General features: G+C 31.6%; 1 protein-coding gene across 2 annotated transcripts in view; it reads left to right on the top strand.

Annotated features, from left to right (window-relative positions):
* LOC132953762 (neural cell adhesion molecule 1) overlaps positions 1 to 17,881 on the top strand; it is a 191,533-nt gene that overhangs the window by 149,746 nt on the left and 23,906 nt on the right. For both annotated transcript variants that reach the window (XM_061026115.1, XM_061026114.1), the window contains exons 2-3: positions 3,624 to 3,755; positions 14,397 to 14,597. In XM_061026115.1, the coding sequence (XP_060882098.1) occupies positions 3,624 to 3,755; positions 14,397 to 14,597 (333 nt within the window). The remainder of the gene's footprint in view (positions 1 to 3,623; positions 3,756 to 14,396; positions 14,598 to 17,881) is intronic.

Below are 17,881 nucleotides of genomic sequence, written 5' to 3'. Positions count from 1 at the left end.
CTAAACCGGCAATATCCAGAAATTGATCGCCCACCGCTCGTGCACCAAAATACGGGTCTGGTATAAAAATTAAAAACAGCGTCCCGGGAAGTCGCATCCAATGGCAACGAATAGAAAGCGATTCAACAGTATACTGTTCACGGGGGGGAACTTACCAGCGGTAGGTATACCATATACCGTATACCAAACGGTTATAAGTGATGAGTACGACCGACTGTCCAGCTATAACGGCTGGATTCAATGTTATAAGAGAGTGGCCAACTCGGTGAGCATCTTATATTGACTGACTGATATCATTTGATAATGGACGCCATTAACCTCCAAATTTTTATAGGTATCATTTGCCAATATTCATGGGAAATGATTTGTAAATTGTGAAAACTGATTTGCAAATATTAATTTAAAATCATTTGCAAAACTTTTGGTAGCATTTTGAAATTCATAGCTCAAACAGGGGAGGGTGCTGCGTGAGGTTGGCGCCTCCTGTCTTATTTTCGTATACTGGGCTGGGAAATTATTTGAAAATTCTAATAACCGATTCGCGAATATTTACAAAACGAGTAGGTGTACATAACTTTAAATCAAAATGGTCATGGCGGGGGGGGGGGGGGAGGAGCAACTTCACGCACGTAGTTTCGGGAGACAAGTCGTAAAAGTCAATTTTCGAAGATTGATGAAACAAATAATAATAATATTATACCACTGTAACTATTATCTCGGTGTATGATAGGTAATAATGTCTACTCGTTTGTTATTTTATTATGCCCGACCGTTATTATTGCAGCAGACGCACACAAAAGAGTCGGTGAACATGCTCACGGCTCGCACGCACTCGATAAGATTTAAATAATTAAATGAATAAATTCGCTTAAAAACACAACACTTGTAATTTCAACGTCGTCGTCGTCGGTGTGACGTCGTACCTAAGCAAATGCACACTTCGGCGTTATCATTTCGCGTGGATTTCCGGTCTGTACACATACAACGCAGCGGAATGGCAGAACAGCGATAGCTACAATAATAATAATAATAATAATAACAATAATGATATATACGTCTATACAACGCACAATACATTATAATATTATTATAGTAAACACTACGACGCCACGCGAAGCAGATATTCGGTGGCCCGAGGACATTATTATTATTATTATTATTGTTATTATCGCGAAAGATGAACGAGAAGAGAATAAATCTCTTCGGTGGCGGTGGCGATCATTACGGCGAGAGAACGTAGGGATTCAATTTTCTGATAAATAAAAGCGTTTTCAATGTTTGTGTGTTCGTGTCCGCGCTACCGATTCGCTCTCCTCCCCGGTCGCTACCGCGTATACCGAAGAATACCACGAGCAGGGTGCAACCGAAGTGAGATAAAAACATTTTTTTTTTTTTTTTTCTATAAAAATATATACATACATATTATAAGCTCAGAAGTTGCTTTGTAGTGAATAATATATCTGTTCTGACCAGTTAAAGCCATTTCTGGTGTCAAATAACTTACCCACAAACACACACACACACAGACACACGCGTTTAATGGTACTCTTTTTCTCTCACTCGAGATACACCATTGGCGTGTGCGTGGGGCATTATTGCCGGTTTTTAAAAATTTTTTTTTTGCATTCACAACATTATTTTCTTGCTTAAACGTAAATAATTTTATGTTCGCAATTTCGTGAAATTATTACTATAATTATTAATATTAAAAATGTTTAAAAAAACACATTGTTCCTGTACCTAACACATAACGTCGTAAAAAACGCATAGTAATAATTATTCCCGAATAATGATTGGTATTATGAATCAAAAACTTAAAAACTTATTACCTACTGTAAGCGAATTAATATACATATTAAATGAGATTCGCACGCAAAAATATATATTTTATATATTATACATTAAAAGACATTATTATATTTACATAAATTGTATTAAAAGCCTTAAATGGAGGATTATTATCAAAGTATAATATTATGTTTTGTTTTTGATATTGAAAAACTGCAAAACATTTTCCACTTTTATTAAATACGTGGAATAATTGATATGGGTATTTGGCAGGTAGGTAAAATCTAATTAAATAATACAAATGGATAGTACTTACCAAAACATCAGACGTGAAAGCTGTAATTTAATAAGACGTACTATATATTATATTACAGTTAGACTCTTGAATATTACATAGAAGTGATTTATTTTTGGTAAAATAAACAGTACCTCAGGGACATTATTTTTTAATTATAAAAAATGTAGAAAAGTTGTTAGATGAATTGGTCATTTCATCTGTTTAAAAAAAAAATTTGAATAATATAGTTGATAAAGTCGGAATCCTTTATACAAGAGAAGATTTGAATAAAGGAAACAAAATTCTCGTCAGACATATTCGTTTAGTTTTGATTAGGTACCATATTCGAGAAAAAATTTAATTAACTTACCTACCACACCTAATAATTAAAGAACATAATATAATTATATGCGTTTTTTTCTACTATTTTTTCCACTGGCGTTTATAATAATATTATTATGTTACTTTTATTTTTTATTTTTTTGAACAAATTTCCGTAATTAATATAGTTCTATAGTTACAAACATTTATTACTTTAAAGATTGCAAACACCGTATTTGAATAGTTCTTCGAAGAGATAACTTTAATTTGAGTCAGTCACTATGAGTATACTCAATACTATCATATTTATATGGGAAAGGTAAATAAGCGATACATGTATTTAATAATAACCCGACACCGAACCATTCATTCGCACAATAATACTGTTTCCGTCGTGTTTTGTACTTACCGAGGTAATGAAAAGATGGGAATTAAGGTCCATACGCCACAGAGACGATCGTACATTGGGCTAAGGCGAATACGTAATATATATTTTTTATGAACAGAAAATTCAGCAGTCCATCAAATTATATATACCTTTGAAAACTTCACAAACCAATGAGTTTTTGATACGTGACAATGAATAATATTGCGCAATAATGTACATTATTAATGTCAGTCGAGTTAAGTAGAAGTCATAAACTTCGGAAACAACCGAACGCGGGGGCCAGTGTAAATTTGTTTTGACTCCATTCCACGCCAGAAAACGACTATCCATCAGTGGCGGCGCGAATAAGGTAGGTAGGTACATTTCCCGCGCGTCCCTAAACATTTAATACGCACTTTAAATAAGGGATTCGAATTAGTTGAAGTGAGAACTATAATAAAGATATTGTATTATAATAAATAATATATTATATTATTGTATGGGCGCCATAAACATTGTTGATTATGTTCACCTCCAACACAACATAATATTACTATCCAATATTATTGTTTATGATAATGATAATAATTAGTATATTATTATGTTTTGCCAATGCTCATCATGAAAAATAAATTTTGCGTAATGGATGTCTCGTTTTTAATATACTATTTACGTTTCGAATTCAATCTTTCCAAAAACGTTGAAAAACAATGGAATTCGTTTAGTACAACCAATATGTTGGCTATCAATCTATATCAGATAGGTTTACTCATAACTTATGACGTGATTTAATAATAATTATAATATGGTTACAGTATTTAGAATTTCATTGACTTATCGCTTATAATACAACTCAATTATTGTTCACAGGTTTTGCTTCGCCTAAGAGACCCACTCAAAATCCGGAACCGGATCCCTTGCCGACATTTGGTTCCCAAGGAAGAAGATTCAGAGTGGTCACAAATGACACCGTTGTCCTCCCGTGTGACGTTATCAACCCGGGTGAGTGCCACATGAGATGTTTATCATTAAATATTGAAACATTTTTAATTATTAAAATATATTTCAGCGTTTTAAGTACATTTTTTTCCTTTCAAACGATAACCGTAAAGTAAAATGTAAAAATGTTTTAATAAATATCGGTCGGACCAGGTGGAACTTGTGGGTAATGATCGTGAATAATCGTGTCCCGAAGACATTTAAAAAGAACGACGGGTGTTTTTAATTTTTAATTTGTTCGGCGGTCTCCAATGTAAAATTTTCGTACATGCACTCTGATTTACATATTTAAGGTTGTTACACCATTATAACAACAAAAAAATAGCCGTTTCGCCTGCAGAAACAAACTTAGAAATGCAATAAATTAAACGGCTTGGGTAAACACGCGAGCTCGAAAAATAGTGAAACACTACCAGCAGGTAGTACCTATATTTTGAAAGGGTTATGGGAAATGTTATTTTTACACCTCCTCTACCTTAATATATTGTATTACATACTTACAATTAAAATAATTATGATCAACTATTTTATTCATGAAAAACGGTAATTATAATGAAATTGTAATTAATACCTACCGTTAGACGATCAAACATCAAACGTATCACTGTCGTGTACAGTGATATAATATTATAATAGGTATACAACTATTATCATAATATAAAAAATGTAATGTGTTTTCATTTTGATTTCAATATTGTTTTAACGTGCAAGTTCTGTACATGCAAGTTAAAATACTTAGAAGGGTCGATAAATATTGACTTATAAGATAATAAGAAAATCTCAATAGCTATTTACGTACTATTTAGTTGGTATAATAATATATGACGTCTTTCATAATTTTATACTCTGTGAAATGTAAACAAAATTGTACTTAGAACTTAAAATATGTTCAGAATTTAAATCACATGACAAAACAGTTTGATGTGGCCACAAATGGACTTAAATCGTCCCTTAATTCTTTGCTTAAATAAACAATTTATGTACATTACAAAGAGGACACCAACGAATCCTCGCAGGGATATACCATACGAACCATAACTTCTTCTTTTGAAGTATCAACGTTTTTAATTTGATTCATTTTTAATTAAATAGGCACTTAATAACTTTGAAAATATACTTCATGACGTCTTAATCTCCTAATTAACTGATTTATACTTTCATCGCGCAGTAATTTGACGAGCGTTTTGTTTTTATGTCTCGTCTTCATAATTTGTCACGAACTTATACCCAACAATATTATTATCATAACGTACCTTCATTCGCAAAATTATTTGTGTTATTACGGTTTATCGTGATTCGTGAACTATTTGATCCATCACAAATCTAAATTAAATATTGGTAAAGTAATGTGATGTCTCGTAAAATATAATACCGAGACCTGCAAGTGGTGAACCCACTAGAGTCGACTGGAGCAAATCACTATAACTACGTGTATTTCCACTGACTTATTACGACTTAAGGCAGAGCATATTATTTGTATTATTGTTATTAATGATCTGTTAATGGTATAAAATCAAACTAAATATAGGTACAGTTATAATATTATGAATTACCTAATCTATGTGTTCGCATAATAATATATGATGCCCAAGTATATTTTCAAAAAGTAGAACATCTGTGTACAACTTTTTTTTTTTAATTTCAGGAATCTGCTATACGTCATAGTAGACACTTTATTCTACAATTAATATTATAATAAATTATTTTATACATCATATTGAAATGTGATGATTTCTAATGAAATATCCGTATAATATTGACTAGTTCGTCACTATTACTATAGTATAATTTCGCAGAACTTAACCTTAGATGTTGGGTTGATGATACATGGCTGAGAAAATTACTTAATATAAACCATAATCGAATTGATAACAAAACTTAAAATTGCAATGCAGGTTTAGGACATTAATAATAATAGTAATTTTATTGATTTGAAAACCATTTATGATTGTAATAATATGTTCAGTTATCCGTTTATTAAATTGATCATTTTTACAAGGTAAATAATTCATGTGTACCTACTTCAAAGTTGATAAAATATATATTTCACAGTATGTTGATTACTAGATTGACGAGTACAATAATATGAAAACCCTTTTTTATAATTAATAAACTCAAAGCTACTCTAAGCTACAATACATACCTGTATTATATTGATATACCAACTAAACTTATAGGGACAATAACATGAGCTTTAAACTAAATCGTTTATCTTCGATGTGAATACCTACATTATAATCTGATAGGTTGTTGATATTATTATAATGAATAATGATAGGTACAGCTACTACGTGACGAACTTAAATGTTTTTATATTATGTAGCCGTGTTTATTATGCGTTTTTACCGAAATTCAAAATCCTATCTTTCGTACATCTTTAAGTACCAGATATAAAGTTTTTCTATGGTTTTGTTAAATAAAGAATAGGGAAAAATGTGATAAGGAAAAAGTTTGAAATACATCTCGAGAATTCTTGTCAATTTTTAACTATAGAATGATTTAAAGAGTTCACCACAAGATAATAACTCCCCTCATATATTTCTACTTATCATGTACACGTATTTATTTCCAGGTATATATTTTATTTGCAATATTATTCTCCACTTCGTTCCTTATATTATTAAACGATCGATTCAAAAACCGTCTTCGGACGGTAATGAAATTTAAAAAGTGCAAAAGTGATGTTCACTTACACTTGGCAAATCATTGCTAAATATCGGATTAAATAATTATGCGTATCGGGTTTAAGAAGTAGGAAAAAAATCGACGAGAAGTTATTGTTCACCATGTAAGATCGTCACCATATAATTCACCCATGCTGAACAGATATTTTTTTAGGTATTTTCTCTGCTAGAGTTGTATTTGATTTTTCGTGGAAATGGATAATCCGTTAATGTTCATCCAGTGTGTAAAATGCAAATGTATTGAAAAAGTAGCTGCGTAGGTCCATTGGTATTCTAAGCGTTCACATGATATTGAACAGTTAAGTCGAAAAAAATAAAATAAACCCATTGTCTTAATGTTTGCTTTATAACGATAGCGCTTTTTTTTTCTTTTAATTCGAAACCTTTTCGACACTCTTAGTTTTAATAGTCAATAGACTTATTTACCAGACTGAAAAATAAATGAATAACAAAAACTATTGTCCACTGAACCAAAGCTTACAGTACGAAAAACAAATACGATTCAAATAAATTTCTTTTTGTTCCTTGATTTTTTTTTTTTAATTTTAAATTAACACTACATTTACACAAATTATGGACATAGATAAAATGTTATAGTCATTATTCGTGTATATATATTTATTTTTATATTTAATTTATCATTAAAAACCATAAAATCAAAAAATTTTTCGAATTTTTTTTCTGGAATACAGTCTTTTTTATTTTTGTGAAACACTTATTTCATCATAAATAAAACGGATAGGTATAAAATAATAATATAATATTACCTGAAATTAAAATAAAACAACATTGGGCAAGAGTATTATACTATTATTAATTGTTCTAAAATATAACTATTATAATAATTGTTATTAATATACCAACCATATGAAAAAAAAACACAAACGTTTTAATTATTATTATGAAATTATGTCAACGGTATTGTGTCAATTTCACAATAAACATTTAAAAGACAGAGTGTTCATACCCTGTTTAAATGCTTAAGCCTCATCCAAAAATACTTCAGAAGACAATACCAAATGTTATTTTTTTCTCTGCTGAAGTGGTTAAATTCATATTCTGTGCACTTGGCGCATATAATAATATATCCTAATGTCTTGACTCCTGATCTTCTCTCTTAATTGGGTGTTTGAAATAATATTTATTATTTAAGGTTAGAATTTTAAAACGAGTTGGACTTAAACTGTTTATTTTTAAAAGCTTATTTTTATATAAATTTGGGAGGGAATCTTATACGAAAGACGAACAAGTAATTTTTTTCTTTAATTCAAGTGGTTGAAAATTTTGAAAACTGAATATGTACTATAGATGAGAACTCAACAAAAAATAAAATAAATGTTTCAGAACAAATCCATATTACAAAATCATTGCTATATTAAAATATATTGTGGACCATATTGTTACTACTGATAATTCAATTATAATCTATTCACACGCAAATTATTCATCACAATATCCTTCTGATCATTTTGATTTTTAAAAATAAAATATTACCATAAATGTGGATACAACAAAAATCTTATTTGACTAAGTAGTACCTACTTACCTAATTTTTTTAAGAAATCGGTCGCTGGTTATTACAAAGTTAAGATATATCGTGAAGTATTTCCTGTCCAGCTGATTTCCATTGAAACTATATTATTATTATAGACATATTATGGTGTGACAGGATACATTACAAATAACAGTGGCCTGGTGGGTTGTTTTCAGTCACAAAACGTGTTCTGAAGTCAAACATCGGCCGGTGATACTAGTTTCAGGATGAGTGACCACCCGGGTTCCGGTGACAAATCCTCGCCACTTATCTACACGTGTTATTCTATCCAACCGTACCCTCACCCATAGTTAATAACCTACTAAAAATAACCGCCCAATGGCCCATGTTACCGTGGGTTAATGAAAAAACAAATAAATATATAAATACTAATAACATTTGGTATATTATTATATTTTAATCGATGTAATTTACAACATAAATATACGTGCATTAGTGTTCAACGTAGGTATACAATTTATTGTACGTCATGTATTGTAATTTTCAATTACTTAGACCCGAAAACTCGGATAGTAATTATTCTTGAAATTTTAACAAGATCGTCGGCATTGTTTTTCGAATTACATTAATACCTATCTCTCGAAAACAAAACAAAAGAAAACGCTCTGGTACACGGAAAAAAAAGAAAAAATATTTTTATGCCCCGATGAAAAATCTCCCCCATGTCGCCGTTCATTTGTGCGAGGGTCTCACTTATGGCAACTTGAACACACAAAAAAAAAAAAAAAAATGATAATAAAACAGCAGTAGTATAACAATAAAAGTTCATCATACCTACCTTACGCAGCCCCCTTCTCGATGCTAATAATACCTGCCTAATGAAAAATTCTTTTCATAGCTTAATTTTACGCTCCGATTTTTTTTTAACTCTCTCTTTATAGTCGTACATGTGTTGTACACCCTCCTACCTGCGGAATTACATTTTTTTTTCACTGTCCCCCGGCGAGACCTTTTGCAATTCTATATAATATTCGGTCACGTACTGCTATCATAATATAATGTGTAACACGCGGATAAGGTTTACTGACGCCGCTGGTATAAACAATTTCGGTTGACATATAAAGAGCAAAAGGTTTTCATTTTGTTTCATATTTATTTGTGTTTAATGATGGCGTCCACCGTCCAGTGGTGAAATACCCAACAATAACGTAATAATAATAATAATAATAATAATATTATGTATAGTGTCATTAGAGCCGAAAATTATGTAATGGAAGACGCTGTGGGTTTACTAAAAAATTCCGATACTAAAATATTCAACGGATTTTATATTATCCTTAGATTTTCTTGAAACTCTTATGGGAATACCATTATTTAAATGAGAAAAATTTACAAATCAAATGCATTACATAATTTAAACATTATTATACATCGAATAACAAGAAACCATTTCGTGTGATGTAAAATAAATCGAATTCTCATTTTAAATAATCTTTTTAGCTTAATCGTAAATCGTTAATAATATCGGGGAATTTACGAATTTATTTGTGTACACAAAATGCATTAATATGTATTTATAATTTATCAAACACGGAAAACAGCGACAGTTGGTTGATTTGAATGACATGGTTTTTGTTTTTATATTACAAATAAAATATCTTCAATTACAAATGTTATTAGCCTACTTTATTTAGATTTACATTTTAAAATTATCTGTCAGTATTTTTTAGATTCGAAATATAATAATATGCACCTACAATACCTATTATATGTACATATTTTGGAGTGTCAATAATATCGTTCAATCGATATTTTGATGTGTTTCCATGCAGGGCCTTGACGTTTTCCGACATCCAGTTTAGATAAAATAAATATGTTCCCATATGGAAAAGATTCCGTGTTTACTCAAAAATGGTCAAAGTTTTTTTATTAATAGGTTTAAATGTTTATATTTTCTTATTTAGGTTTTTTAATAACTTTTATACTAAAATCTGTGTTCAATTAAATTAAAAAAGTTGTGGCTCAAAACTTTTAGTTTTATTACGGTCATAAAATGCTTTCCGAAAAATGCTTCATTATAAACCAATATCCAATACGACGGCTCGCTCACTCCACTTAAACTCTAAAAAAAAAAACCACCACATTTAACGGTATCCCATCAACTCACTAGGTAGTCATTTAACCAGCTATATTTTCTTTAAAGGAAAACATTTATCAATTTAGACGCATAAAATCACCGTATAATTATATTGACACAAAATTGTTTTTTGTTCGAAACAACTATGGTATTATGACCATGTTCGAACGGTTGTATAAAAAACGGCAAAATAATTTACTCAATAAATACTGTTACCGAAATACCTTAATCTATCTAGTAACTTATTATAATAGGTACCAACTTACCTTACCTACCCACCTACCTATCTAAACTATTACAGAACATTAATGCTAACCTAAACTTTAGGTTAGGTCCTAAAGGCTAAAATACATATTTTATTTGTTAGAGTAGGTACCTAAATCAACTCTTACGTTCCAAAATACATAATTCTACAAATTTAATAACGAGTTATAAGATATTTCACAGAACCATAAGACGTGTTATGATACACAATATGTAAGTACATTTATTTTTCTATATAAATTAAAACTGTGACTTTGACAGCTTTAAATGATACCGTACCATGACCCAAGTTCGGATAAAGTTATGTCCAAACCGTAATGCGTTTAGGTTTTTTCGTTCCATAAGTGCCTTTTTAATCCAACACTTTCTTGATACCGCCTCTGCTAGATTTTCGTTATATTCGAGTCTACATTTCATATATATATTCTCTAAACACTTTTTCGTATAAAACCTCCATCACACCTCCCTTAGCCCGATAAAACGTCTTCGCCCACGCAAGATATTACTACGCGCTTGGTGTTGCGCACAGCCACGATGGTATTTACACAATGATGACTTGAAGAAAAAAAAAAAGTATATTTCATTTCGAGAGCCATCCGTCGTACATACATAAATATATATATATATATATATATACGATGTATAAGTATATAAAAATGTGCGACTGAAGGGCGTGGGGTGGGGGGGGTAGTAATAGTAAGGCTTCCGCTGTAATATTATACGAATTTATGCACACTTTCCACCATACTATTTCGCTCCGTTGCAGGCGGAGGTGAATCAAAAACCCATCCATCAAAAGTGCAATTTTCGTATTCATTCATCGTGTTTTAAAACCCACGGCAATTTACAATATTACAAAGCTAACTGCATACTTTCAATATTCGTCATTACATCGTCCCTTATTGCCACTGTATTTATTACCGGCGGCTAGAGCGCCCACGAGCTAGCTGTAAATAGTCGAACAGTACTTAATTAGAAAATCATATTACCCGGAATACTTCCGGTTGTCGGTATACCTACATGTTGTATATGTATAGGCACTCACGCCATACGCGTCGTATTTATTATGTGTACTTACGTCGTACCATCAGCTATCGTGGAGTCGAGGACTGGCGGATATTGAATCGCACAGCAGCAGCAGCAGCTATTGAGTAAATCTCACAATTTTTATTAAATTTATAAATTGGAAGTCTCGAACGCGCGCGGTCTGCAGTATATATTTATTATATGCAGTCACTGGTATTTATTAAACATTTCGTCGACTTTTATATTCTAGAGACGTATTAGACATAACTATTCAGAAATAATATAATATTCTGTTAAGAGTTTGAATATAATGTCATACGATAGGTAATATATACGTATAATCCGAATAATAACTGTCTCGTCTTGATTTCGTTGGTTATTACAATTTTTTTTTATAGTGAATAGATTAAAAATTAATTTTTCCGTTTACTTGACCGTTTTAATGGACAGTAACTTACTAACTTACTAACTAGCAAGTTAGACTGAATAACGATATCTTGAAAATGTAGGTGAATGTAAAGAATCCGACAGCCAGGTTTAGATTCCGCGAAGACTGTCCACGAGTATATTAAAAAAATAAATATATAATGTCTATATCAAGACATGCAATACATTTTATTACCGAATTAGTGAGTTGATTTTTATCGCATTAATGTAGTCCAAAGTTTGAAAGTTATTAATCGCTTTTTTCCAAAATCTTTTGGTTGAGTAGTCGTTAGAATTTGTAAAGTCTAATAACTTGGAAGTTAACAATTATATTTCACTTGGAAAATATTAACAATACGACGATTGAACACTATACCAACTTTTGGTATAGGTTAACTATTTTGTTAACTGTTGCAACTTAAAGTTTGTATTATTCTCTCGATAAAAATTGTCGACATCTTTTTTTATGTTTAGTATAGCACGGCCATTACACGATAGTACTTCTAAGAAGTTTCGCTTTTAATACTAAAATAACCATACACCTACACTTATTCAACCACAGCACGTTTATAAAAAAAAATGTATGCCATGTAAAAAGTGTATTCTGGTCAAAAACCATATCCATTACATAATAATAAGTGTATGGATAATGGATATACACATTACACATTACACATTATAATAATTGTATAGTGTGTCAAAAACTTGATGAAATACATTTTTAATGCAAACACTTTATTGTCAGATTTTTTCGTTAGAAAAACAATGTTTAAAATTCAAGGACTGGAACCTTACGAAAAAACCGGTTTTGGAACCGGAACCCTTTGAATATTGGGAACCGAAACCCTTATTTAAATTAATCTAAAAACCGGAACCTTACCGGAACCGATAATTTTACTTAACAATTTTTTTTTAAATAATTATATAACCAAACCTGCAGGTAACATTTTTTTATTTTTTAAGAACCGAAAAAAAATTGAAACCTAAATTTTAGTTTTTCCGGGAACCGAACCGGAACCGGGACCGAATTTTTAGTTTTTCTCGGAACCAAACCAGAACCGAAACCGTAAAAATCATCAAGGTTCCAGTCCTTGGACTTTAAACTACAAAATATTTACGTTATTGGCAAAAAAATGCTTTATTTTAATTCAAAACATAATACTACTAAATGTTTGTTTTATTATTTAATGGAGTTAAATTTATATAAATGTTTTAGTAAAAACTATAGAATATTTTAGTTTTATATTATTTTTATTATTCTAAAATGTGTTATTTTTTTTTTACATTTAGGTAGTAACTATAAAATTTGTATGTTAAAATATTTATGAAAGAGCAGAAGTTAAAATTTTTTTAGGGCTTCTTTTAGGTTTTAATAACGTTAAATTTGTCGATATGCCTATACACGATCATTGTTATTTTTTAGTTTTGTATCAATTAAATTCGTTTAATTAGGCCCAAACTCGGTTACAATCGGTACTTTTAACAAATAAAAAATTTCGGCTTTATATTATATTCTGGAAATTTTTTGATTGCATAATCGTAAATTATTTTTATAAAGGTAAAAATAAATCGAAATGATGACTAGGTGATCGCGAGTCAACAAATTATTATCGATATTGTCACACAAACGTTAATTAAACTCTATTTGTATTGTTTCGTATTATACCTAACCAAACATTTTTTTCTCCATAATTCGTTGACGGATCGAGAGCAATAATAAAATCTGTTGGGACTGCGAACATCTGTAATTAATTATACATCCGTCCGAAAACCTGGCTGACCCATTTTTATTAAACGTATAACTACCATCAATCAACTGAACTGTACAGTTTTAACTCTTTCTAGTTTTCCGCGTTCTAATTAGGCAAACAATTTTTTCTAGAGCATAAAAATAAACCACCAACAGCAATGTATTGAATTATATTATTATTAACGTTCTGTTTATTTTTTTGAAATAATAGTTCTTGTCGCCGCCATAAACTGGAATTTTCATATTGAAGTCTGCGTTTTTATACGATCCAATAAAGTTTATATATATTTTTATTAAATACGATTTCTACGTTATTCATTTACGGTTAAACATTAAATCCAAAATGTATAGGTTCGGATAAAAATCGTCAATCCATAAAATAATAAACACACATAAATTAAGCACAAACAATATTATATACGTTAGAAAAAAAAAATGATCACACATAATTTATTTATTGAAGTCTATACGTTTGTATCGATCAAAGATATAATATAATATTAATTATCAACATTTTATGTAATAATTATTGTTGTAAATTTAAAAAAAAAAACGTAAGTGTTATATACTCGAAATGGAATCGAAGAAATGTATTTTGAAAGTATATAATATTATTATTATACGTATATAGACTAAAATGTTTACAACTGGGCAGATTTATAAAAGCATTTTTACATAATAATATCTGCAACTTTCAAAAGTGCTGAAATGTGAAATGTCGGCATTTGAAAGAAAATAACTCCCATTAAAACGAATCGTACTTATATAATATTATTTTATCGTATTTGTGTTTGCCAAGAATTAACCATAATATTATCGTATACATACATAGTTACGCATTGGTTATGTTTTTTTTTTTCAGGAGTATTCATTTTGGCGTGGAAAAAAGGAATTGCAGTGCTCACAGCAGGAAGCACTAAGGTGTCTCCAGACGAAAGGATACGTCTAGTGGACGGCAATAACCTGGAAATCCGTGATATTCAAACAAACGACGCAGGAAATTACGTGTGCCAAATAGCAACTATGAAACCCAGGGAGATATCACATACTGTCGAGATATTGGGTAAGCTATAGGTCTCAGTAAACATAAAACATAGTAGGTACATAATAATATAACCGGTACGATCTAATGTCGTTTGTACATACGTACTCATGTGTATATAATAATATAGTGTATATAATATTATTGAATGCATCGAAAGCACAAAGAACGTCATTATTAAAAAAAAAAAACCAAACAATCTATTTAGGGCATTTAACCGAATATCTTGGTGGTCGTGATCGCAAAAAGTCAGAGCTTAAGTTAAAAAAAGCACAACAATTACGACGTAACTATTCTCAGCCGTAAAAATTGTTTACGTAAATAACGAATTCAAAACTGCACCACTTGTACTGAACGAGTTTACCGCTCACCTAAATCTTATCGGACGTCGTATATATTAATAATAATAACAATGATAGTAATAATACATTATGAACACGTCGTGATACGTCTCGCTCAATCGCATTCAAATCGAACGCCGATTAAAAAGCAAAAGTAATCCTCTGGGAGCGAGCGATCTCTGAACACTTAGCGTTGGCGTCCATGTGTTGTAGGGACGAATAGAACAATTGGTACGAATAATTATTTGACACGAGTGCCCCGCAAGGCGTTTAATATTTATGCGAAGCTTCTGGCCGAGAGCAGAGGTGACGTGTTCCCCCGTAGTTGCCGGAGCACTATACTTTGCGATGATTCCCCACAGAGTTTTCGGAGAAAACGATAGAGAAAGAGAGACAGAGCGTATATGTGTGTGTGAGAGAGAGAGAGAGAGAGAGAGAGGGATCATCGAAAATTCACACGACCATATAGACGGTTTTAGTGTTCTTACATAATTAATGAATACAGCAGAAACCCTTTAAAAAAAAAAAACAAAAAAAACTGATATTTACTATTAAAGTCGAAACCCTCTTTAACTTACCCTTTAGGCCCTGTTCATGACCATAACACTGAGCTGGCACACACATAAGTGTATATATTTTTTTTCTCTGAAATCAGCTCCTAGCGGACCAATAAACGAGATGTGACGGTTAAACCTACGGAATAAAAATAATATTATTGCGTCGTGTAAGCTGTTGTAACACGAATTCATGAATTATGCATTTATTTCGTAATTAAATCGTCTACAGATCGTCACATTTTTCGTTTAACGCCATTTCTAAGTTTAATATCCAAACCATAAGTGTCTTCGAAATATTAAGTTTACATTTTTAATACTAATAATAATAATATTAATAACACTCATCCTTGCGATTTTACCAAAATGAACATCAAAACGAATTTTTGTCGCACCTACGGAAATGACCGCGAATGTTTTTTATCGTTCACCATGTCATAAAGATGGATACGAGCTGTTATGATATCCTAAGAAACGACATCGTTTCCGGGAAAATCATCTTCGTCGGTTTCCGTAGACAACGGAAAACTCAGAATATTTCAGGCCGAAATTCTACAGCGGCGCAGTTTCCCGCACTTAATCGTGGCGGCGGCGGTGTGTCTATAGAACACGACATTATTATCACGTTATCACCTGCTCTTAGCTCGTAGGAAAATGTGTCATGACTCACGACCATAATTCGAGAAAGGAGTTCGGTGGTTCTCTGCGATGTTACAATATACGGGATTTCCCGCTGTCTTTCCGACGACTCCCACGTGACTCCACATTGTGGAAATTTATTTTCACCCGGAAATGTGCAGCGTATCGAACTTAACCCCGTTGTCATCACGAATAATATACTTTAAATATAATATTTTGTATTTAATTTTTTCCTCGGTCAGCTACACTCTGTAGAGTAGGGAGAAATTGTTTTTATACTCAGAAATGTGCAGCGTGCGTCATAATAATAATATGCTCGAACGTAATAATCGCAATATTATTAAAAATTATATAGGACATTATTATTTTCTACTTGATTCGTTTCTTTCGTCAGCTGCAGCTGTGGTCGTCTCTGTGGGTCGGGGCAAACTACCGTTTAGGAAAAACGCGCCGGGCGCGTCATCTGTGGTTGTTCTAAGCCACAGTCGCTGCATCAGTCTCGTGCTGCAGATTTAACGGGAAAACGGAAAACGCTAGTCGCAACATAAAAATGCTGATTGTGTTTATGATTAAGCTCTTCCGGCGCGATTATAGGTGGCGGGCACAATCAATCATACGATTGGTGTTGAGCAGAGCGAAACGCTATGGTATTCGCGGTAAATACCGAAATGTAACGTTATCTACAATAATCACTATAATGGTAGTGCCACGGAAACTGGACGTTTTCGTTGCGTACAATATTAGGACGATTTACGACGACGACGCGTGTCACGCAACGATACCGCCGCAAAATGGTCAAAAATCTTAAGCCCATGAATAGGTATCAAACTGAATTTTATTGCACCGTAGTGTCGACGGAGGAATTTAAATTAGTCCAACGACGACCGTTAAACCACTACCTATATAGTTTTCGTTTTAACTTCGAAAAGATTGTATCGAAATTCATACGCATCGAATACTATATAATTCTAGTTAGAAAATTATATATAAACTATATTAATATGCTCTCATTCCGTCATGCGTATTAATATTTGCTTAGAGAAACGCACCTTTTTACTTGTCAAATATCATTCATAAATTGGGTTGTGTACGTTTCGAGGTTTTCATTTTTTTCCAATGACCGTAATTATATTATAATGAAGTGAATCCATATGAAATGACCAATTGATATTCAACGGGTAAAATTAAAAACAATTTTGTGACAATTTGTTTTCCTGACCAAAAAAATCTCTGAGCCCAAAAGAAAAAATATGAACTAATATAAGTTGAAATGTTTATACTGATATAAATATTAATAAAGGATATGTTTTTTTATGAAATAACCAAACTTTCGTTGTAGACCAATCATTAGTGTTTTTGCTCTTTACATTATTATGACATAATAATATTATGTGTGTGCGAATTGTGTACTGGTTATTGTTTTTATTAATCTTAGGTACCTATATACCTCCATGATATACGTCATACACAATTTACCTCGAAACACCGAACATCGCCTGATGCTAACATCCATTTTGGAACCGCATAACTTATTTAGGGAACCAAATTTCGGGCGCCATCGCCATTATTAACGGATAACCGTGACACAAACTGTATAATATATAGGTATATACACTGGACGACAAGACCCAAAGGCACTCAACACAATAGCGCGCACGGGCACACAATAATAAGATTTTCATATTGACAGTGGTCCAAGTAGGGATGATTTTAATACGGCCACATGACCTAGAACACAACAACGTCTTTACAATATCTATTAAAACATTAT

This window comes from Metopolophium dirhodum, chromosome 1 (genome assembly GCF_019925205.1).
Source record: "Metopolophium dirhodum isolate CAU chromosome 1, ASM1992520v1, whole genome shotgun sequence".
Classification (NCBI taxonomy): domain Eukaryota; kingdom Metazoa; phylum Arthropoda; class Insecta; order Hemiptera; family Aphididae; genus Metopolophium; species Metopolophium dirhodum.
This window is presented reverse-complemented; position numbering and strand designations above follow the sequence as displayed.